The sequence below is a fragment of the Rana temporaria genome, chromosome 3 (genome assembly GCF_905171775.1).
Source record: "Rana temporaria chromosome 3, aRanTem1.1, whole genome shotgun sequence".
Lineage (NCBI taxonomy): Eukaryota > Metazoa > Chordata > Amphibia > Anura > Ranidae > Rana > Rana temporaria.
In genome coordinates, this window is record NC_053491.1 from 365,127,248 (window position 1) to 365,150,932 (window position 23,685).

General features: G+C 44.2%; 1 protein-coding gene across 2 annotated transcripts in view; it reads left to right on the forward strand.

Moving 5' to 3' along the window:
• Positions 1–23,685, forward strand: part of KIAA1549 (KIAA1549 ortholog) — a 155,370-nt gene that overhangs the window by 99,337 nt on the left and 32,348 nt on the right. For both annotated transcript variants that reach the window (XM_040345399.1, XM_040345400.1), the window contains exons 4-8: positions 1,399–1,576; positions 5,665–5,795; positions 5,890–6,073; positions 18,296–18,355; positions 20,671–20,816. In XM_040345399.1, the coding sequence (XP_040201333.1) occupies positions 1,399–1,576; positions 5,665–5,795; positions 5,890–6,073; positions 18,296–18,355; positions 20,671–20,816 (699 nt within the window). The remainder of the gene's footprint in view (positions 1–1,398; positions 1,577–5,664; positions 5,796–5,889; positions 6,074–18,295; positions 18,356–20,670; positions 20,817–23,685) is intronic.

The window sequence follows — 23,685 nt, forward strand, 5'->3', positions numbered from 1 at the left end:
CTTAGTCCATAGTGTTCAATATTGAGTTGTCCCTTTGCAGCCATAACAGCTTCAACTCTTCTGGGAAGGCCGTCCACAAGGTTTAGGAGTGTGTCTATGGGAATGTTTGACCATTCTTCCAGAAGTGCATTTGTGAGGTCAGGCACTGATGTTGGATGAGAAGGCCTGGCTCCACTCTAATTCACCCCAAAGGTGTTCTATCGGGTTGAGGTCAGGACTCTGTGCAGGCCTGTCAAGTTTCTCCACCCCAAACTTACTCATCCATGTCTTTATGGACCTTGCTTTGTGCATTGGTGCAAATCATTTGGTGAAGGGGGGTTATGGTGTGGGGTTGTTTTGTCAGTGGTTTGGCATGGCTCCTTAGTTCCAGTGAAAGGAACTCCTAAGGTGTCAACATTACAAGACATTTTGGACAGTTTCATGCTCTTAACTTTGTAGGAACAGTTGGGGAATGGCCCCTTCGGTTCCAACATGACTGGGCACCAGTGCACAAAGCAAGGTCCATAAAGACATGGATGAGAAAGTCCTGACCTCAACCCGATAGAACACCTTTGAGATTAATTCGAGCAGAGACTGCAAGCAGGCCTTCTCATCCAACATCAGTGCCTGACCTCACAAATGCTGGAAGAATGGTCAAGACTGGGATGCCAATAAAGTTCATGTGCGTATAAAGGCAGGTGTTCCAATACTTTTGACAATACAGCGTATGTCACTGCCCTGCCTCCTGACCAGCTAGTGAATATCCCTATTTTAATGTTACCTTAACATTTGTGTATTTGCTAATTAAAAAATGAATAGCAGGTAAGGGGTTTCCGAAGGAGAGTGGGGTCAGAATTGATAGCAGGGTTCTGCATATTCCAATGTGATCTGAATACTGGTGAGGAATGTTTTATAATATGGATTACAGTGGTTGTAAAAGCAGAATTATTTTTTACCTTACTGCATTCTATATATTAAGATGCAAAACCTTCTACATGCAGCTTCCCTTGCAGCCCCCCTAAATACATACCCGAGCCTGATCTCCATCCAGCCATGGGCAGGAGAGCAGAAGCTCTCTCGCTTCTCTCCTTCCTCATTGGCTCAGATACAGCAGCAGGAGCCATTAACTCCTGCTGCTGTCAAACACAGGCAGTAATGCGGAGGGCAGGACTCGGGAGCGAGCACACTCTTGTCCCCCATTAAAAGCGGCTTGCTTTTGGGGTACTTGGAGGGGGAGAGAGCCAGGAGTGGCAGCGGGGGGACCCAAGAAGAGGAGGATCAGGGCTGCTCTATGCAAAACCAATGCACAGAGCTGGTAAGTATGACATGTTTGTTATTTTAATAGAAAGCTTTGAAATCACTTTAAGAACAATATGATCTGGAAAATTTTCATCGGTGTGTTTTCTTTCTTTCTTTCAGGTCTATACATTGTCAGAGAGCTACTCGTTCATGGTGACCTCTGGACCCTCCGTGTATACTGCCATTGCTGTTGTTAATGTTTTGGGCAGCAGCAGCCTTGTCATTGGGCCGGCTCCTCCCATTGTGTCTCTGCAGACCGCATTTCTTGGACTGGGCCAAAGATTCCACGTTCAGACAGGTGAGACTAGCTGAGCACCACTTTTGGTACCATGATCTGCAGGTTTCCCTTCTGATATCCTTAATCTTATTTTTTAAGTGTAAACCCTTTTATAAATGTGATGGAGCAGGGATTGACCCATGAACATAGAGTTCAGGAGCCATTCAGTCTCCTCTAGGAGCCAGCAGGAAGCTGACTACAATAAAGAATGCTCTGAGTAAGGCAGAATTAAGTCTATATAAACTCTGGCCCGGATTCAGATAGAATTGTCTATCGGCGGGCGTAACGTATGTCAGATACGGTACGCCGCCGTAACTTAGGGTGCAAGTTCCGTATGCAGAAAGAACTTGCGCCCTTAGTTACAGCGGTGTAACGTATGTGTGTCGGCGTAAGCCCGCCTAATTCAAATGGGGATGATGTGGGCGTGTTTTATCTAAATTCACTGTGACCCCACTTATTTTACACGGCGCATGTGGCGTTCGTGAAAAAATCCCAGTGCGCATGCTCGAAATTACGCCGCAAGTCATCATTGCTTTAGACGTGAACGTAACTTGCGTGCAGCCCTATTCGCGAACAACTTACGCAAACGACGTAAAATTTTCAAAACTCGGCGTGGGAACGACGTCCATACTTAACATTGGCTACGCCTCAGCAGGGGTAACTTTACGCCGAAAAAGCCTAACGTAAACGACGTAAAAAAATGCGCCGGACGTACGTTTCTGAATCGGCATATCTACCTAATTAGCATATTCATTGCGTAAATATACGGAAGCGCCACCTAGCGGCCAGCGTAAATATGCAGCGTAAGATACAACGGTGTAAGACACTTACGCCGGTCGGATCTTAGGGAAATCTATGCGTAACTGATTCTCTGAATCAGTCGCATAGTTACGACCACGCACACTCAGAGATACGACGGCGTATCTGGGGCGTATTTTGGAGATGTTACAGAGGTGAAGTCTTCAAGATTTATTGAAAGGAAAGGTCAGAGTCCAGGATTACACCTAGCACCGTGGCATGAGGGGAGGGACTGATGGTTGTATTATTGATCTTGATGTAGAAGTCAGGGGAGGGAGGGGGCACGGGCCAGAGGAAAAATGATCAGCTCAGTTATAAAAAGATCTAGATCTCTGTGTATCCAAAACATGTTTAAAGTTACATACTGTTCACTGATTCGCTACTTCTGCTGAAAGTCTGTTCCAAGTATCCAACTACGGTAAAATAATACTTTCTAATGTTAGTTTTGAACTTCTGATAGTTTGAGGTCATGTTCTTATGTTCTTGAACTTTACTTCATACAGAAAATTCTACCTTCCTTATCCTTATCACATCCTTCATGTTTTAAAAGTTTTTAGTCTTTTTCCCCCATTTCCCTTCTTTGCTCAACACTGTACATATTGGGTTCCTGTGGTTTCTCCTTATATGTTTTATCCCTCAGACCTTTCACCATTTTTGTTGCCTGTCTCTGGACATGTTCTATCTTATTGATTTATTTTTGTAAGCGAGGTCTCCAGAACTGAACACAATAGTCTAAATGAGGTCTCACTAAAGATGTATATAGGGGAATCAGGACCTCCTTCCTCCTGCTGGTGATCCCTAAGATCTGGATAGAGGAATCAGGACCTCCTTCCTCCTGCTGGTGATCCCTAAGATCTGGATAGAGGAATCGGGACCTCCTTCCTCCTGCTGGTGATCCCTAAGATCTGGATAGAGGAATCAGGACCTTCTTCCTTCTGGAGTTCCCTCTAGTGGTAACTTAAAGTGAATGTAAACCCTCCATACACCCAGTGACGTGAGCAGCCTCAGATGATACACAGGGATGAATCAAATCTCTCTACATAATTTTTACATGTATATCTGCTGTCTTCACATTTATATACTGTTTAGATAGTTGAGATCCAGTTAGGAGATTTTCTTTTCCTGTTTAACAGAGTGTAATGTTTGGGTATACAGCCAAGATAGCTAAAATTGCTGATTGGAGGACAGGCACACACCCCCTCTCATCATAGGCAGAGACTTTCAGAGGTGTTTTGTAACAGGGCCAGCTCCCTGCTAATCTATTTATAGCAACCTGTACAGAAATGTCAGGCTGCTTTTATCTGATGTGTCTGAGAATTTGTCAGGAGTTATCAGGCTGATAACAGAAGAACGGTTCAGGAGAGAGCTACCGGACATAGCTCTTAGAAGAGAGATGACAAAATACTGCAGATATTTGTGCCCAGGTAAAATTTCATGAATCGGGTTTACATCTACTTTAAGATCTATATCCATTTCTGGACCAGGCCTTTTCTGGCACTTTTTGTTTTCATGTAATAATTTTTTCCTAGAAAACTACTTGGAACTCTTAAACATTATGGGCCGGATTCATAAAGAGTTACGCCAGCGTATCAGTAGATACACCGACGTAACTCGGAATCTAAGCCCGTCGTAAGTTTAAGTGTATGCTCAAACTGAGATACACTTAAACCTAGCTAAGATACGACGGCCTGCGCCGTCATATCTTAGGGTGCAATTTTTCCCGCTGTCCGCTAGGTGGCGCTTCCATTGGTTCGGCGTAGAATATGTAAATGACTAGATACGCCGATTCACGAACGTCGCAGTAAAGATACGCCGTTTCCGTAAGAGATACGCCGCGTAAAGATAAACATGCCCTCTAGGTGGCGTAGCCAATGTTAGGTATGGCTGTCGTTCCCGCGTCGAAATTTGAAAATTTTACGTCTTTGGCGTAACTCGTCCGTGAATGGGGCTGGACGTAATTTACGTTCACGTCAAAACCAATCAAAACCAATGACGTCCTTGCGGCGTACTTTGGAGCAATGCACACTGGGAAATTCCACGGACGGCGCATGCGCCGTTCAGGAAAAACATCAAACACGTCGGGTCACCAAAAATTAACATAAAACACGCCCCCTCATCCTCATTTGAATTACGCGCGCTTACGCCGGCCCCATTTATGCTACGCCGCCGTAACTTAGGAGGCAAGTGCTTTGTGAATACAGCACTTGCCTCTCTGACTTACGGCGGCTTATAGTAAATACGATACGCTGCGCCGCCGTAACAAAGCGCGCCCCTACCTGAATCCGGCCCTATTTTTTTCTTAAAGCAGAGGCCCTAGAGAATAAATTGGTGGGTTTTTCAATTTTTTATGTCACCTGGTAGTTGTGCAGTGGTTTTTCAAACTCAATTATTTGTGAAAAAATACACTTTTTGGAATTCTAATGCAAAAATGTTTTTGTAAGATATAAAAGATGATTTTACGCTGAGTACTTGGATACCAAGCATGTCGCACTTTAAAATTGCCCGTGCAACGGTGACAAACCACGTAAGATTTACTATCCGTAGGCAACACTTTATAAGCCATTACATGTTACTAATTTAGATTTACAGCTGAGGTCTAGATACCTCACATGTGTAGGAAGATGGCTGTTTACGTGCACGCGGGACTGACGCACACATTCATCTTTGTGTGCAAGCACAGAGGGATGGGGGCACTTTACATTTTTTTTTTCTATCGCATTTATTGCTGTCACAAGGAATGTAAACATCCTTTGACAGCACTAGGCATTCAATAGGTACTCTTTATGGAGAGATCTGGGGTCTATTAGACCCCACATGCCTCCTCTGCCCTTAAACGCATTAAAAACACCAAGATTGGTGTTTTCAAATGCTTTTTTTTTTTTTTTTAATTAGCACTGTTGACATCCGGGTAAACAGGAAGTGATGTCATGTCATCACTTCTGGGTTACCATAGCAGAGAGCCAATCAGAGCCTTTCCTGGCTTTGTTTGGCTTTCTGACCAGCCTTTGGAAGCCCTGTAAGTGGTGACAGATCGCCACTAGAGGGCTTTGTTTCAAAGTACCAGGTAAGTCTTTCGTACTGTGCTGGTATGCAATGCATACTAGTACATTGTGTTGTTGCTTTGCAGGAGGACATTTTTACATGTATTTTTTCCTAAGGTTTACTACCGCTTACATTTTTTATATTTTGATGTGCTGGGTCTTTGGGATGTGTATGGCTCTGACTATATATCTAAAATTGAATATGTGTTGTGTTGACAGAGAATGCTACATGGTTGATTTTCTTTTCACTCTTTGTTGCTTCCTCCGCAGTCCTGCAGTTTGTGCCGCAGTCAGTCGATATCAGACTCTGCACATTCAGTGAGCAGATCCAGAAGGGGCTGAGCCTTGCGCTGTTTGAGGTGCGCAGACTGCGCCAGGAGAGGGAAAATCTCACTGTTCAGGTAAAAAAGATTGTACCACTGAGGACCTGCCACAGATTGTGTAACTTCCTGTGAGGAACCTACTTTGTTGTTTTTTTTTTTTTTCACTCCTTAGATAGTGAATATCAGTACCAGTTTGCCCCGGGAGATGATCTGGAAGGCACCAGTCACCATCACCTACTCTGCTCAAGACCACAATGGATTCCTGAATGGCTCAGAGATAAGCGATCAGTTGAGGAATCTGACCCTGGTAGAATTCAGCTTCTTCCTGGGCTTTCCGGTGAAGCAGATTGCAGAACGTGAGTGTGAAGTCATGGCTCTGTCTGGCTGCACTGCTGGTTTAGGTTCCAGATTCTTAGGGGGTGCAGTGCTAGTTTTGAAACTCTTACTTCAAACACATGTTAGAAAAATTTTACTACATCAAGGTAATATATTGAGAAATGCAAAATTAAGGTGTTTTTGGTGATTTTTAAGGGTGCAATGAGTGTAAATGGCTCTTGAGTGTTTGGGAAATGCCTTTTACCTTTCTTGGGCTTGGTCTCGTGCCCATAAACAGTCCTTTAACCACTTCCGGAACGCCGCATGGACATATACGTCGGCAGAATGGCACGGACAGGCACATTGGCGTACCTGTACGTCCCTGCCTAGACGTGGGTCGGGGGGTCCGATCGGGACCCCCCCCCCGGTACATGCGGCAGTTCCCGTGGCTTCAGGAGCAAACTGGGACGAGGGCGCGGCTTAGTTTCTAGCCACCCCCTCGCGATCGCTCCCCGGAGCTGAAGAACGGGGAGAGCCGTATGTAAACACGGCTTCCCCGTGCTTCACTGTGGCGGCTGCATCGATCGAGTGATGCCTTTTATAGGGAGACTCGATCGATGACGTCAGACCTACAGCCACACCCCCCTACAGTTGTAAACACACACTAGGTGAACCCTAACTGCTACAGCGCCCCCTGTGGTTAACTCCCAAACTGAAACTGTCATTTTCACAATTTAAATGCATTTTTTGCTGTGAAAATGGTCCCAAAAATGTTTTAAAATTGTGGCAGTCACGAAAAAAATCGCTGATCGCCGCCATTAGTAGTTAAAAAAATAATAAAACTATCCCCTATTTTGTAAACGCTATAAATGTTGCGCAAACGAATCGATTAACGCTTATTGCGATTTTTTTTTACCAAAAATAGGTAGAAGAATACGTATCGGCCTAAACTGAGGAAAAAACATTTTTTATATATGTTTTTGGGGGATATTTATTATAGCAAAAATATTGAATTTTTTTCAAAATTGTCGCTCTATTTTTGTTTATTGCGCAAAAAATAAAAACCGCAGAAGTGATCAAATACCACCAAAAGAAATCTCTATTTGTGGGGAAAAAAGGACGCCAATTTTGTTTGGGAGCCACGTCGCACGACCGCGCAATTGTCTGTTAAAGCGACGCAGTGCCGAATTGTAAAAACCCCTTGGGTCATTTAGCAGCATATTGGTCCGGTCCTTAAGTGGTTAATAGTTGGGAACATCATCTTGCATATTTTAAGATCCCCAATGCTAACTTTAACCCCTTGTAAATATGCATTTCCTAAACCCTCAGTGCCTTCTGTTCCCCATATCAATGCTGATGTGGTGGTCACATGACTGTGTTAGAAAGCAAAGCCCAATTTTTTTCTCTAAGCAGTGATGTTTAAGACTACATTTGACATTTTCGACAGACAAAATTGGTAAATTTTGCAGCAAATGTCATTTTGGGAAAATCCCACCTTTCATCCCTATCCGGTACACAGAAGGGTCAGATATCTATGACTCCACCAGTGTCTGCTTTTCTAATATTTAGTCAGGCTTTAACAGCATGTCCTGTCAGTTGAACACAATGAATAACTTATTTCTTAGAATGCTGTAAATTATCTACAAAACTTAAAAAAAAAAAAAAAAAAAAGATTGTTAGATTAAATGCCTTTGGTGAAAGCCAATAAAATGCCTAGATCATTTTTATATGCAGGTAAAACTTTTACTGTGAAAAAAACAAAGTTGCAATAGGTCCCCTAGGAAAGAATGAAGAAAGTCAGTAGTGTGATGCCGCGTACACACGATAATTTTTTTGGCATGAAAAAAAAAAACGATGTTTTTCGGCATGTAGAAAAAACAATGTTTTTCCAACTTCATCATTAAAATTACGTTGCCCACACACCATCGTTTTTAAAAATTGCTCTAGCAAAGCGCGGTGACATACAACACGTACGACGTCACTCTAAAGGGGAAGTTCCATGCGGATGACGCCACCCTTGGGGCTGCTTTAGCTGATTCCGTGTTAGTAAAAGACGATTCGCACTTTTCTGTCTGTTACAGCGTGATGAATGTGCTTACTCCATTATGAGCGGTAGTTTACTAGAACGAGCGCTCCCGTCTCATAACTTGCTTCTGAGCATGCGGTTTTTAACGTTATTTTAGCCCACACACGATCATTTTTTACAACCCGAAAAACGACATAGTTTAAAACGTCCTTAAAAAATGCAGCATGTTCGAAAAATTTTTTTTTCGTTTCTCAGAACCTGAAAAATGATGATCATTTTAAATGAAATTTTTTAAAAACAACGTTTTTTTCATGCCGAAAAATGATCCTGTGTATGCGGCATGAGTGTTGATTTGTAAAGGACCCGTCTTGAGTAAAATGCCCCCCAGTCTCTGTTTCCTACAGCATAATCCAGTTTCCAACCTCACCTGTACACGTCTAGAGTATCTGATCTTCAGGCTGTGATGGTCTTCTGTAGCATTACAAATAATGAATATTACAGGCGGCCCTTTGGTGATGTCAGGAGCCACATTATACCTTTTAAGTTGACAACCACTGTATTAGAGTGAGAGGGGTCTAATGCCCCGTACACACCATCACTTTATGTGATGAAAAAAAACGACGTTTTTAAAAACGTCACTTTCATTGACCGTGTGTGGGGGAAAACGTCGTTTTATGTCTTGTAAAAAACGACCAAAAAAAATTGAAGCATGCTTCAATTTTATGTGTCGTTTTTCAAAACGTCGTTTTTTACTTCACAGAAATTGACCGTGTGTAGCAAAAAACGTTGTTTAAAACAACGTTTTTTCACCCGCGCATGCCCAGAAGCTACTTATGAAGCAAGCTTCAATGGAAAAAGTGGTGAAAACGTAACCTCGCTTTGCTAGAACATTGTGAGAAAAACGATGGTGTGTAGGCAACTTCGTCTTTGAAAATTGAAGTTTCAAAAACGTCATTTTTTACTTCACAGAAAATTTCTTTTTTTTCATCACATAAAGTGATGGTGTGTACTAGGGTTGTCCAGATACCGATACCAGTATCGGTATCGGGACCGATACCGAGTATTTGCGCTAGTACTCGTACTCGCGCAAATACTCCCGATACCAAAATAGAATACTTTTTTTTTTTTTGTGACATCGAACACAAATTGGATGGCACCATTGGATGGCACTGATAGGTGGCACTGGCATTGATTGAATTGCACTCATAAATGGATGGCACTGATAGTTGGCACTGGCATTGATTGGGTGGCATTTATGAGATGCACTAATAAGCTGCCTCCCTGCACTGATGCACTAATGGGCACTGATCTGCACTGATAGGTGGCACTGGCTAGCTGCACTTTTGGGCACTGGCACCGATGAGCTGCACTGACAGTGATCACTACTTCAATGATATGTAGTTTTCCAGTACCGTATGCTAAAAAACAGCCCCACACCATGATGTACCAGTTCTTCATAATTCTAAAGAAAATATCTTTGGTCTGTATTGTGGTTTGAAAACGGTCACATGACATTAAAAAAAAGTATCGGTATTCGGTATCGGCGACTACTTGAAAAAAAGTATCGGTACTTGTACTCGGTCCTAAAAAAGTGGTATCGGGACAACCCTAGTGTGTACGGGGTACTACAGCTGGGATTGTCTAAATCAGAGGTTCTTAACCCCCACTAGTCTACAAGGGGTGCAGGGGCGCCGCCACCCAGTTCACACCATATATGTATCCATGCACTGTGTAGGGCGCCGGACCAATAGGTTTCTACCAGTTCCGTCACCTCCTTACAGGCACGTGACCACATCCCCAGCCCTCCCATCCTGCGATGCCAGCAAATCGGCATTGGCTTCCTGGCCATTCAGAAACCATGAAGACTGGGTGGCTCACTGTCGGACAGTCCAGGGGAGCTTCGCCGTACAGCCAAAAATTAACAGTACGCTGGCCAATACCATAAGAACGCAAGTCCTCCCATCCAAACCCGAAGAAAGATACACATAGGCTTCCTCCACTCACAAATTACAAGCTCTCAGGCACACTCATTTCCAATACTTCCCGTCAGGAAACTCTGCTGCCAGGAAATAACAGTCTGGTGCACAGAGCTTTTGCAGGCACACATGATGCATTGTCAACAGTGGAAAAGATGGCTAAACCAGTCATTTAACTTACGGGGTTAGGTATAAGTCATACATTTCTTTAAATGTGTATATACTTTAGAGCAAACCAAAAATCGACTTATTAATTTTAAATAAGACAGAAGCGTCGGACAATCAAGGGGAGCTCTGCCGTAGAGTTAGTGTGTACCTGGCGGGGGCCGCCTGCACCCAATGCATTGTCTAATATAGTTACATAGTTACATAGTTAGGTTGAAAAAAGACACAAGTCCATCCAGTTCAACCACAAAAAATAAACAAACAAAATAAAAAACACAGTATAATCCCATACACCCAACTCCATACCCACAGTTGATCCAGAGGAAGGCAAAAAACCCCAGCAGAGCATGATCCAATTTGCTACAGCAGGGGAAAAAATTCCTTCCTGATCCCCCGAGAGGCAATCGGATTTACCCTGGATCAACTTTACCTACAAATCTTAGTACTCAGTTATTTTATGTACATTTAGGAAAGTATCCAGGCCTTTCTTAAAGCAATCTACTGAGCTGGCCAGAACCACCTCTGGAGGGAGTCTGTTCCACATTCTGACAGCTCTTACTGTGAAAAAACCTTTCCGTATTTGGAGGTGAAATCTCTTTTTCTCTAGACGTAAAGAGTACCCCCTTGTCCTCAGTGATGACCGTAAAGTGAATAACTCAACACCAAGTCCACTGTATGGACCTCTTATATATTTGTACATGTTGATCATATCCCCCCTAATTCTCCTCTTCTCAAGAGTGAATAGATTTAGTTCTTCTAATCTTTCCTCATAGCTGAGCTCCTCCATGCCTCTTATCAGTTTGGTTGCCCTTCTCTGCACTTTCTCCAGTTCTCCGATATCCTTTTTGAGAACTGGTGCCCAAAACTGAACTGCATATGTCCCTATATCCTTTTGCTGAACTGGGAAAATCATCATCATCCTCAGTCCTATTGGGTATCAGTTTGACTTCACAAGATGGCAGTAACTTGGTTTACCCTTACCTATTAAGGCTAGGAACAGAATAGTTGTAAAACTTTTAAAATCTTGCCAGTTATTTTATTAAAAATGGCAAATCACAAATACACAACCTAGCTACAAACAGTGCGATTTTGCTGTTATTTTTTTATGATCAGCACATGAAATTGAGGCATAATCACTGAGAAAGTTACTGGTAAGCATCTGACACATCAAATCCATTTCTCTACTTTAATTTCAGAAGACAGTTATTTCTTTTCATTTTTAAAAGATCCTACCCCATAGTCCTCCCACCTCAATTATTTGGTTCTCATATTCCTGAAGGGTATGGATAATTCTGAATAAGAACCACTAATCTAGATGGAGCTAAAAGGGGTTGTAAAGGAACATTTTTTTTCCCCTAAATAGCTTCCTTTACCTTAGTGCAGTCCTCCTTCACTTACCTCATCCTTCGATTTTGCTTTTAAATGTGCTTATTTCTTCTGAGAAATCCTCACTTCCTGTTCTTCTGTCTGTACCTACACACCGTAATGCGAGGCTTTCTCCCTGGCATGGAGAAAGCCTCTTGAGGGGGGAAGGGGCGAGCAGGCAAGTCAGGACGCTCTCTACTTTGCAGATAGAGAAAGGAGCTTTGTGTTAGTGGGCGTCCTGACACTCCTGCTCGCCCCCTCCCCCCTCAAGAGGCTTTCTCTACACCAGGGAGAAAGCCTCACGTTACTGTGTGTAGTTACAGACAGAAGAACAGGAAGTGAGCATTTCTCAGAAGAAATAAGGACATTTAAAAGCAAAATCGAAGGATGAGGTAAGTGATGGAGGACTGCACTAAGGTAAAGGAAGCTATTTAGGGAAAAAAATTGCTTTACAACCCCTTTAAAGCAGTTATAAAGCCTATGTGTTTTTTGTTGTCTTAAAATAACAAACATGTTATATTAACTTGCTCTGCAATGGAATAGCACAGAGCAGCCCCAAACGTTCTCTTCTGGGTTTTCCCCCCTGGCACTCTCTGATCATTTTCTTCTGTGTCACCATAGCAAACTGCTTGTTATGGGGGGTGGATGTGTGGACTGGTGGTATATTTGGGGGGGAGGGCGGCAACAGGTGCACCCAGAGCCAACCAAACCTCCCTGTCCCCCCAGGTCACCCGCAACCCCCAAAACACCCCCCTCCCCACCCTTCCCTCCGGTCGGTTGGTCGGATGGTTCCCAACCCACTTGCTTCTCCTTCTCTGCATCACTGCATCTCCTCCCTCCCTACTAGGCCAATTGGAACGCTTCTCCTTTCGAACATTTGGGAAACACGTTGCTTCCTGATTGGCCAGGAGGAGAATAAGTGTGACAATAGCGAATATTCTTTCGCTATTGTCACACAACTGGATGGGCTCACTGCGTCCCGAGTCCACCCTTTTTTAAAGCCCATTGAAGCCTCTAGCTCTAATCATGTGGTTAAAAAAAATCCATGTGTAGGGGGCCGGATGCATGGATGGGGGGGGGGGTCGGGGCAGCGCCCGTGCGCCCCCGTATAGAAGAGCCGCCACTGGGACACGCAGCGCTGCTTTGCCCATTCCCCCTACTCCCTGCTTACAGGATTTGATTGACACCCATGGCTCCTGCTGCTACTGCCATTCTGTCCTGTGAATGCAGGGAGAGTTCCTACAGACAGGCACAGCTTTAGATCGAGTGCGGTAAATATTGGGGGGCTGGCAATACTGCTAATGTTTTGTTTTTTTACCTTAATGCAGGGAAGAATGCATTAAGGCCAAAAATGTTATGCCTTTTAGAACCCATTTAAAAAGCCTAAATACAAGCCTGTTATTCCTTATTTAAAACTTTGATATGTGGTTAGAAAAAACATTGATATGTTAAGATCCATTATAGTTTACCTGTGACTGATAACAAGTTCAGGGCACCGTTATGGATGCCAAAGCAAGTGATAACAAGTGCAGCCTTCATACCCAATCACACTACTGCATCGCAGAGCCAAATCATTGATAGGCCAAGTATTAAAAAATCTCTTATGTTCTACAGGAGACTTTGCAATTTCTTTCCCACCTGTCTTCTTTCACTTCTAGGGGAGTGAGATCTTTGCACTTTGTAAGTTACCTGCTGAGAATGCAGCAGGAGAAGTGATACTCCATGATGTGGACAACTGGATCTGGAAATCCAGCGAGCAGATCTCACCAGTGGAGAGCCTCAGGGAGTAATGCAAACAATAAGAAATTCAGCCCATCCTCCACCTATATCTTTAAACATAGTTATGATGTTTTGAGCTGTTAATGATTTGAATATAAAAAGTAAGATGTCCTGGTGACGTTGCATCTTTCTCACGTTACCCTCCTGATGATGTAATGCCAATCTGAGTTTAGGCTGGCGGTCTCATGTTCTCTCTCTGAAAGATGATGTCACTGTGTATTCAGTGGCTGTTTACACAGACAAAGCCCCCCCGTCTCCTGCCTTCCTGAATCCCCCTGAATAATACGAAGTCCGAACAAAGGAGATTCCTGAGCCGTAAACGTTCCCACATTCCCCTGCTCTGGAGGGCAAATAAACTGAGGATTAGAGGAGTGGGCAGATCCTGCACCTCCAATACATTTTCATGAGTAGGGGGAAGATGGAGTTACTTACAAATGTTCTTGTTATTTCATAAAAGCTTTATATGGCCAAGCAGTCTGTGGTAAGAATTCATTAAGATTAGTCTGCATTCTATTTGTCCTTTTATGCCATAATAATTTTCACTTTGATTCACACATGAATACATGGTGTGGAAAAGTCATTACCTTCATTGTACAGTACAGGACACAGTGCTTGTAGTCATAGACCATGGGTTAAATGCAGACAACCTTCAGGTGATTCTCTGCAAACCGCCAATCCTTTCTCCACTGATCATCATGTAAGTGAGCGTTTCTCCACTGGCCATCAATGCACAGGTGATACTCCAAAAATTTGAATATCGTGCAAAAGTTAATTTATTTCACTAATGCAACTTAAAGCGGTGTTTCACCCTAAAAAAAAACTTTATAGCATCTCATTCAGCATAGTAGCGCGAGCTACATTATGCCTTTATATTTTTTTTCGGCGCCGTACTCACTGTTTAATCGAGTAGTAAAATTTCAGACTCCCCGCGGGGAATGGGCGTTCCTATTCAGAGGGCTCGTGATTGACGGCCGGCTATGGCGCGTCACGCTTCACGAAAATAGCCGGAGTAGGTCTCGGCTCTTCCCGGCGCCTGCGCACAGACATCGGAGCTGACTGCGCAGGCGCCGTGAAGAGCAAACACCTATTTCGGCTATTTTCGTGAAGCGTGACGAGCCATAGCCGGCCGTCAATCACGAGCCCTCTGAATAGGAACGCCCATTCCCCTGAAACTTTACTACGCGATTACAGAGTGAGCACGGCGCCAAGAAAATATATAAAGGCTCACGCTACTATGCTGAATGAGATGCTAGAAAAAAAAATGTTTTAGAGAGAACCCACGCTTAAAAGGTGAAACTAATATGAGATAGACTTATTACAGGCAAAGCAAGATGGTTCAAGCCGTGATTTGCAAATCATAGTTGTGATGATTATGGCTTACAGCTCAGGAAAACCCTAAATCATCAGAAAATTAGAATATTGTGAAAAGGTGCAATATTCTAGGCTCAAAATGTCCCACTCTAATCAGCTAATTAAGCCATAACACCTGCAAAGGGTTCCTGAGCCTTTAAATGGTCTCTGTCTGGTTCAGTAGGAATCACAATCATGGGAAAGACTGCTGACCTGACAGTTGTGCAGAAAACCATCATTGACACCCTCCATAAGGAGGGAAAGCCTCAAAAGGGTAATTGCAAAAGAAGTTGGATGTTCCCAAAGTCCTGTGTCAAAGCACATGAATAGAAAGTTATGTGGAAGGGAAAAGTGTGGAAGAAAAAGGTGCACAAGCAGCAGGGATGACCGCAGCCTGGAGAGGATTGTCAGGAAAAGGCCATTCAAAGGTGTTGGGGACTGTCACAAGGAGTGGACTGAGGCTGGAGTCAGTGCATAAAGAGCCACCACACACAGACGGATCCTGGACATGGGCTTCAAATGTCGTATCCTCTTCACGCCACTCCTGAGCAACAACAAACGTCAGAAGCGTCTTACCTGGGCTAAAGAAAAACACACCTGGTCTGTTGCTCAGTGGGCCAAAGTCCTCTTTTCTGATGAGAGCAAATTTTGCATTTCATTTGGAAACCAATGAGCCAGAGTATGGAGGAAGAATGAAGAGGCCCACACTGTGTTCATTTGGGGAGCCATGTCATCTGCTGGGGTTGGTCCACTGTGCTTCATTAAGTCCAGGGTCACCGCAGCCGTCTACCAGGAGATTTTGGAGCACTTCACATGCTTCCTTCCACAGACAAGCTCTATGGGGATGCTGACTTCATTTTCCAGCAGGACTTGGCACCTGCCCACACTGCCAAAAGCACCAAAACCTGGTTCAATAACCGTGGGACTACTGTGCTTGATTGGCCAGCAAACTCGCCTGACCTGAACCCCATAGAGAATCTATGGGGCATTGCCAAGAGAAAGATGACAGACATGAGACCGAACAATGAAGAAGAGCTGAAGGCCGCTATTGAAGCATACTGGTCTTCCATAACACCTCAGCAGTGCCACAGGCTGATATGCCACGCCGCATTGAGGCAGTAATTGCTGCAAAAGGAGCCCAAAGCAAGTACTGAGTACATATGCATGCTTCTACTTTTCAGAGGTCCAATATTGTTCTATGTACAATCCTTGTTTTAGTGATCGCATGTAATATTCTAATTTTCTGAGATTGTGGATTTGGGGTTTTCATGAGCTGTAAGCCATAATCATCACAATTATGACAAATCACGACTTGAACTATCTTGCTTTGCATATAATGAGTCTATCTCATATATTAGTTTCACCTTTTAAGTTGCATTAGTGAAATAAATCACAAATTTTTGCACGATAATTTTTCGTGTATCACCTGTAAGTGCATTTCTCCACTGACCACCAATTTAAGGGTGCATTTCAGCATTGTCCACCAATGTAGCGGTGCATTCCTTCACTGACCATCTATGTAAGGATGCATTTCTCCACTGGTTACCAATTTAAGGGTGCATTGTTTACTGGTCCCCCAATGTAAGGGTGCATTGCTTACTGGTCCCTAATGTAAAGATGCAATGTCCACTGGTCCCTCCCCAATGTAAGGGTGCATTGTCCACTGGTCCCCAATAAAAGGGTGCATTTTCCTCTGGTCCCCAATAAAAGGGTGCATTGGCCACTGGCCCAAAATGTAAGGGTGCATTGTCCACTGGCCCCCAATGTAAGGGTGCATTGTCCACTGGTCCCCAGTGTAAGGGTGCATTGTCCACTGGTCCCCAGTGTAAGGGTGCATTGTCCACTGGTCCCCAATGTAAGGGTGCATTGTCCACTGGTCCCCAATGTAAGGGTGCATTGTCCACTGGTCCCCAGTGTAAGGGTGCATTGTCCACTGGCCCCCAATGTAAGGGTGCATTGTCCACTGGTCCCTAATGTAAAGATGCATTGTCCACTGGCCCCCAATGTAAGGGTGCATTGTCCACTGGTCCCTAATGTAAAGATGCATTGTCCACTGGCCCCCAATGTAAGGGTGCATTGTCCACTGGTCCCTAATGTAAAGATGCATTGTCCACTGGTCCCCAGTGTAAGGGTGCATTGTCCACTGGCCCCCAATGTAAGGGTGCATTGCCCACTGGTCCCTAATGTAAAGATGCATTGTCCACTGGTCCCCAATGTAAGGGTGCATTGTCCACTGGTCCCCAATGTAAGGGTGCATTGTCCACTGGTCCCCAATGTAAGGGTGCATTGTCCACTGGTCCCCAATGTAAGGGTGCATTGTCCACTGGTCCCCAATTTAAGGGTGCATTGTCCACTGGTCCCCAATGTAAGGGTGCATTGTCCACTGGTCCCCAATGTAAGGGTGCATTGTCCACTGGTCCCCAATGTAAGGGTGCATTGTCCACTGGTCCCCAATGTAAGGGTGCATTGTCCACTGGTCCCCAATGTGAGGGTGCATTGTCCACTGGTCCCCAATAAAAGGGTGCATTGTCCACTGGTCCCCAATGTAAGGGTGCATTGTCCAATGGTCCCCAGTGTAAGGGTGCATTGTCCAATGGTCCCCAGTGTAAGGGTGCATTGTCCACTGGTCCCCAGTGTAAGGGTGCATTGTCCACTGGTCCCCAGTGTAAGGGTGCATTGTCCACTGGTCCCCAATGTAAGGGTGCATTGTCCAATGGTCCCCAATGTAAGGGTGCAGTTCTCTACTGACTGTTGATATAAGGGTACATTTATCCACTGGTCACAAGTGTAAGAGTGCAATTCTTCACTGACTACCAGTTTAGGGGTTATTACAGTTTTCACTGCACTCATTTTATTGATCATGCTCACATACCATGAGCTGTAGATACAAGAAAATCATTTTTAGTAGGGGTTCCCTGAGACCTAAAAATTATTTCAAGGGTTTCTCTTAAAGGAGTTGTAAAGTCTCAAGGTTTTTCACCTCAATGCATTAAGGTGAAAAACCTTCTGTGCTGCAGCTGCCCCACTGGCTTTTTTGTACCTGAACCCAATTGTTCCAGTGTTGAGGAAGAGCCCAGCAGCTCCTGCCTCTGTCTTGGGTTTTCATTGGATTTTTTTAGCAGCAGGAGCCATTGGCTTCCGCTACTGTCAATCAAATCCAGTAACACAGGGGCGGAGCAAAGTCCTGCTGTATGTGTCAATGGACACAGCAGCAGGACTCGGGAGAGTGCCCACACGATCGCCCCCACGGAAAGCGGCTCACTGTGGGGGCATTCAATGAAGAGGAAGGACCAGGAGCGCCGTCGGGGACCCCAGAAGAGGAGGATCAGGGCAAGGGTTTTGCACAGAGCAGCTAAGTATGACATGTTTGTTATTTAAATAAATATCCTTTACAATTTAAGGTATGAAGGTTGAGAAAGGCTGGTTTAGACAACCAATGCTATTGGTTCTTATTATTTTAATATTGAAGACTATGTCTTAACACAAACATTAAAATATAATTTTATATTTTATAATATTAACATATTGTAGGTTTCATTGAATACATTCAGATTCCAGTTTTGGAAACATTGTAACACTTTTTTGTGTCATTGTGTTTTCAGCGTCTCAATATCCTCGGCTCAATACCTCTCCACACCTGAAGGATTCTTGGCTGCGCACAGGTAAGTGTCCTTATAGAGAGAGTTCTGTGTTTCATTTATACAAAATCTAGAAGAGCCTTATGCCGCATACACACCATCACTTTATGTGATGAAAAAAAAAGACACTTTCTGTGAAGTAAAAAATGACGTTTTTGAAACTTCAATTTTCAAAGACGAAGTTGCCTACACACCATCGTTTTTCTCACAATGTTCTTGCAAAGTGAGGTTACGTTCCACCACGTTTTACCATTGAAGCTTGCTTCATAAGTAGCTTCTGGGCATGCGTGGATGAAAAAACGTCTTAGAAAACGACGTTTTTTGCTACACACGGTCAATTTCTGTGAAGTAAAAAGTGCACTTTTGAAAAACGACACATAAAATTGAAGCATGCTTGAATTTTTTTTGGTCGTTTTTTACAAGACATAAAATGACGTTTTCCCCCACACACGGTCAATTAAAGTGACGTTTTTGAAAACGTCATTTTTTTCCATCACATAAAGTGATGGTGTGTACGCGGCATAATGCTATCCATGCAGTAGATGTCAGTTTGAGTTTAATGCCCAACCCCAGACAAAAGTTTTTATTTTGTTTGGGATATATTGAAAGAATGTTACTGCCTCTGCTATGCTAATACATTTTTAATGCTATCTGTGGCCCTATTGGGTTGTCAAGACAAGAAACGATTGGTAAAATCTGTCAAACCTATAGACGCACAAAAAGCACTTTATCTAGTGGCATGAGGAAGGAAAAGACCTTCTGATAATGTTTGACTGCTGAGCCTTTTGTGGGCCATAGATGATCCGATTTTTTTTCCTGTAATCACAGGTATTGTATTCTGGATGTGGGGGGGGGGGGGGGGGGCAGAATACAATACCAGTGATTGCAGGAAAGAAAATCGGATCATCTATGGCCCACAGAAGGCTCAGCAGTCAAACATTATCAGAATAATACGAAGATTTTTGCTAGCCACTAGGCTGATTGCACTCAAGTTGATTAATGGCTTGACTCCGGCCAGGAGCCAATGTACAGCAAACTCCACCACTGAGCTGTTGTGTTCTGACAGGGGGGGTGCCCCCCACCCCGCCAGAACACTGCGATCGGCTATCTCTGCCATTGGCTGTGAGCACTGATCGGGAGTTGGTGGGATGATAGTTTTCCAGCATGCACATCTGACAGAAGCCGGCCAAACCGACATACACACGGGCAAAATGTCGACCTGTATTTTTTGTACTGGCAAATGTCTCCCAACATTCTGCCCGTGTGTACTGGGCTTCAGCCTGCCCATACGGAGCTCTAAACTGTCTGAACCAGCCGAATTCCGATCCATGTATGGTCGGCTTAAGCGATTTCAGTAAAGAAGAGAAGCCGTTACAACTGTGAAGACTTAGGGGAAGGCTGGAATTCAGATTTGAAGGTACATATGAAAATGCTGTTTAAAAGCTGAAGGACATTTTAGAACTACAGTTAAAGAGGAGTTCCACCCTAAAAATGGACCTCCGCTTAACCCACTCCTCGCCCCCTTACATGCCACATTTGGCATGTAATTTTTTTGGGGGGGAGTGGGGGCTTCAGGAGAAGGGGACTTCCTGTCCCACTTCCTCCTTCCGCCGAGGGGCTGGAAAGGCCCCTGTAGGCGAGCGCCTGTCCAATCGGACGGCGCCGTTCGTGCATGCGCAGTGGGTGCCCGGCCGTGAAGCCGAAAGCTGTCACTGCCAGGTGCCCACAGTAAGAATGAAGACGGCGGCTGGTGAGGGGGGGGGGGGCGAGGAGCGGAGCCCCAGCCGGCGCGTCGCTGGAGCAGGTACGTGTCGGTTTATTAAAAGCCAGCAGCTACACTTTTTAAACTAAAAAAATGGCTGGAAAACCCCTTTAAGTGGTTTTAAAAGCAGAACTTTTTTTACCTTAATGCATTCTATCCATTAAGATAAAAAAAACATCTGGGTGCAGCCCCCCCCCCATACTTACCTAAGCCCCATCTCCATCTAGCAATGTGCATGAGAGCAGTGTCTCTCTCGGTTCTCTTTCTCCTCATTGGCTCACACAGCAGCCAGAGCCATTGTCAGTCACAGCCAGTAAGCCAATGAGGAGAGAGAAGGGGGTAGGACCAAGGTGCGCTCTGTGTGTAAATGGACAATGTTAATTTAAAGAAGCGTGGCTCGGGAGCAAGCCTACTCAAGTGCCCCATAGCAAGAGGCTTGCCATTGGGGGCACACGGCAGGGGTAAGGAGCCAGGACTTCCAGCAGAGAATTGGGGCTGCTCTGTGCAAAACCATTGCTGAGTGTTCTAGAATATGATTTCCATGCCTATAATTGTTTTTCCTATTTCTTTGCGGCAGTCTTGCTCGGTGTCCAGGAGCAGCAGCTGAGGAACGAGGCCTTTCAGACGGAGATAGAGAGGAAGCTTGCTCAGCTCATCAGCGAAGCAACGTTACAGAAGCGGCGCTGGAAGAGAGCCAGCTACGCCGGGAGCAACACCGTGCAGGTGAGATGGGGCAAAATCTATTCTGCGCACTTTCATTGCAAAAATACTCGTAGCGTTGTAGTTAAACATTAAATTGTAACAGAGAAGTTTTAGTTGACCATAAGTCATGATTTGTTGGAGATTACTTGTTAGCAGACTGCAGAAAAATATTTAATTGAGGGCATTTAGCTGAGAATTGGTTTGGCTTTCTTGTCTGATTTTGCTGGACCAATCAAATTTACAAGTTTGGCTCACAGAACTGTACTGCCACCTGGTGGGGGGTGGTTGTATGTACTGCCAGATTAATTTAAAGGATATGGGTTTAATTAAAAGGACATGTGTCAGAGGAATTATAGAGACTGGCAGTGCAGCAGACATCCACTTCTGGAAAAACGAGTTACCTGGCTGTCATACTCATCTGATGGCTTTGGTACTTTGAGACACATATCTGGGACAGGTATATCGATTAGGAGCTGATCTGCATACTTAATCTGAGTTAGTGTCTCAATGGTTGGTCTGTATTAAAACCAGCTACATCACCATTAAAACCAGCTATTAAATGCTACAGGAAAGTCGAATTTTCAGAGGAAGGTCAGTAATTACAGACTCATGTTTCTCCCAGTAAAGGTTACAGACCCATATGCTGAGTACACACGGTCGTTTTTCGGCATGAAAAAAAACCCGACGTTTTTCAGCATGTCCAAAAAACGACGTTTTTCCAACTTCATCATTAAAACGATGTTGCCCACACACCATCGTTTTTGAAAAATGATGAACAAAGCGTGGTGACGTACAACACGTATGACGGCACTCTGAAGGGGAAGTTCTATTCGCCTTTGGGTTGCTTTTAGCTGATCCCTTATTAGTAAAAGACGATTCGCGCTTTTTTGTCTGTTACAGCGTGATGAATGTGCTTACTCCATTATGAATGGTAGTTTTACCAGAACGAGCGCTCCCGTCTCATAACTCGCTTCTGGGCATGCGCGGGTTTAAAACGTCGTTTTAGCCCACACACGATCATTTTTTACAACCCGAAAAACGACATTTGTCGTTTTTTCAGAAGCCGAAAAACAATGTGAAGCCCACACACGATCATTTTAAATTACGTTTTTAAAGACGTTGTTTTTTTTCATGCCGAAAAACGACCGTGTGTACGCGGCAATAGTCTAAATTTAGTGTTACTTTAAAGAAAAACCACCTCCTTGTAGTGAGCAGGGCCTCGCTGATGGGTTGGCAGAAGAGGTGACTGCCTTGAGCACACACAGCAGCAGGAGGGAGCGCAAAAAGGGCAGGACCTTTAATAGTTTATCGCTCATGGTGTAGGGTGCACTTTGGCCCTTAAGTGTTGGGTAAGGATGAGCTACGGCGTGTTCGCACAGTCCACGTGCAGAGCCCAGGAAGTCGGCACTGCGCGGCGCTAATCACAGGCAGGGAGACATTTCCCGATCTCTGCAGCCAAGCATTGGGACAATGTCTCCCTGCCTGTGATTAGCGCAGTGTGGTGCCGACTTCCTGGCAGGCTCTGCACGTGGACTGTGCAAACAAGCCGGAGCTCATCCTTAGTTGGGTGCTAAAGGACCTCGTCCTGGCAGTGATAGCGAGAAATAGTATGAAATAATATATGGCATTCTGAAATACCTTTGCATTAGAATGTTTCCAAGTTGACTCCTCTCTTGTATTAGTCAGGTGTTTAATGCATAAAATATTAAAATAAACTATATATTTCTAGTGCAAAATGTGTCCAGTGTGGGCTGCAAATGGTCCAGCTGTCAAATGCTTTCCTGGCAGCGAAAGGTACATGAAGGATCAGTAAAGAATGTACTTTTATCTACAGTGGGTATAGAAAAGAATCATCCCCCTTTAAATAATCACATTTTGTTGCTTTGTAGTCTGAAATGAAGGCAGACACAGTTTTTGTTTTATTCAGCTGTATTTACTCAGTGCAATTTATAACATCCAAGTAAAGTACATAACACCAACATGTCAGAAAAAAAAAACACAGAATCACTGAGTTGGAAAAAGGATCACCCCCCTTGTGTCAGTATTTTGTTGAACCACCTTTTGCTTTTAATTACAGCTTTTATTCTGTTGGGATATGTCTCTACTAACTTTGCACATCTAGACTTTGCAATAATTGCCCACTCTTCTTTGCAGAACTGCTAGTTCAGTTGCATTTGATGGTGACCGATTGTGCACTGCAGTCTTCAATTCATTCCACAGATTTTCAATGGGGTGTAAGTCTGGGCTCTGACTACACCATGCAAGGACATTCACCTTTTTCTCCTCCAACCACCGTGTGGTCATTTTTTGCTGTGTGCTTTGGATCATTGTCATGTTGGAAAGTGAACCTTCTTCGCATTGACATCTTTCTGGCAGGGGGCAACAGATTTTCCTTAAGAATTTGATGGTATTTGGCCCCATCCATTATTCCTTCTATCCTGACAAGTGCTCCAGTCCCTGCTGCAGATAAACACCCCTATACCAGGATATTATTACCACCTTCATGCTTTCCTGTAGGAATGGTATTATTTGGATGGTGAGCAGTATTGGATTTCCACCAGACATATCGTTTGGTGTTGAGGCCAAATAATTCAATTTTAGTCTCATCTGACCATAACACCTTTTTCCATGTGGCCTCAGAATCTTCAAGCTGCGTTTTTGACAAAGCTCAGTCCTGACTGCTCGTGGCCTTTCTTGAGGAGTGGCTTTTTTCTTGCAACCCTCCCATACAAGCCACATTTGTGGAGAATTTGTAATATTGTTGTCACATGCACACAGTGACCACTGTTTGTCATTCCTGCAATTGCTTCAGGTTTCCTGTAGGCCTCTTGGTAGCCTCTTTAACCAGTTTCCTCTTGGCTCTTTCATCCAGTTTGGAGCGATTTCCTGA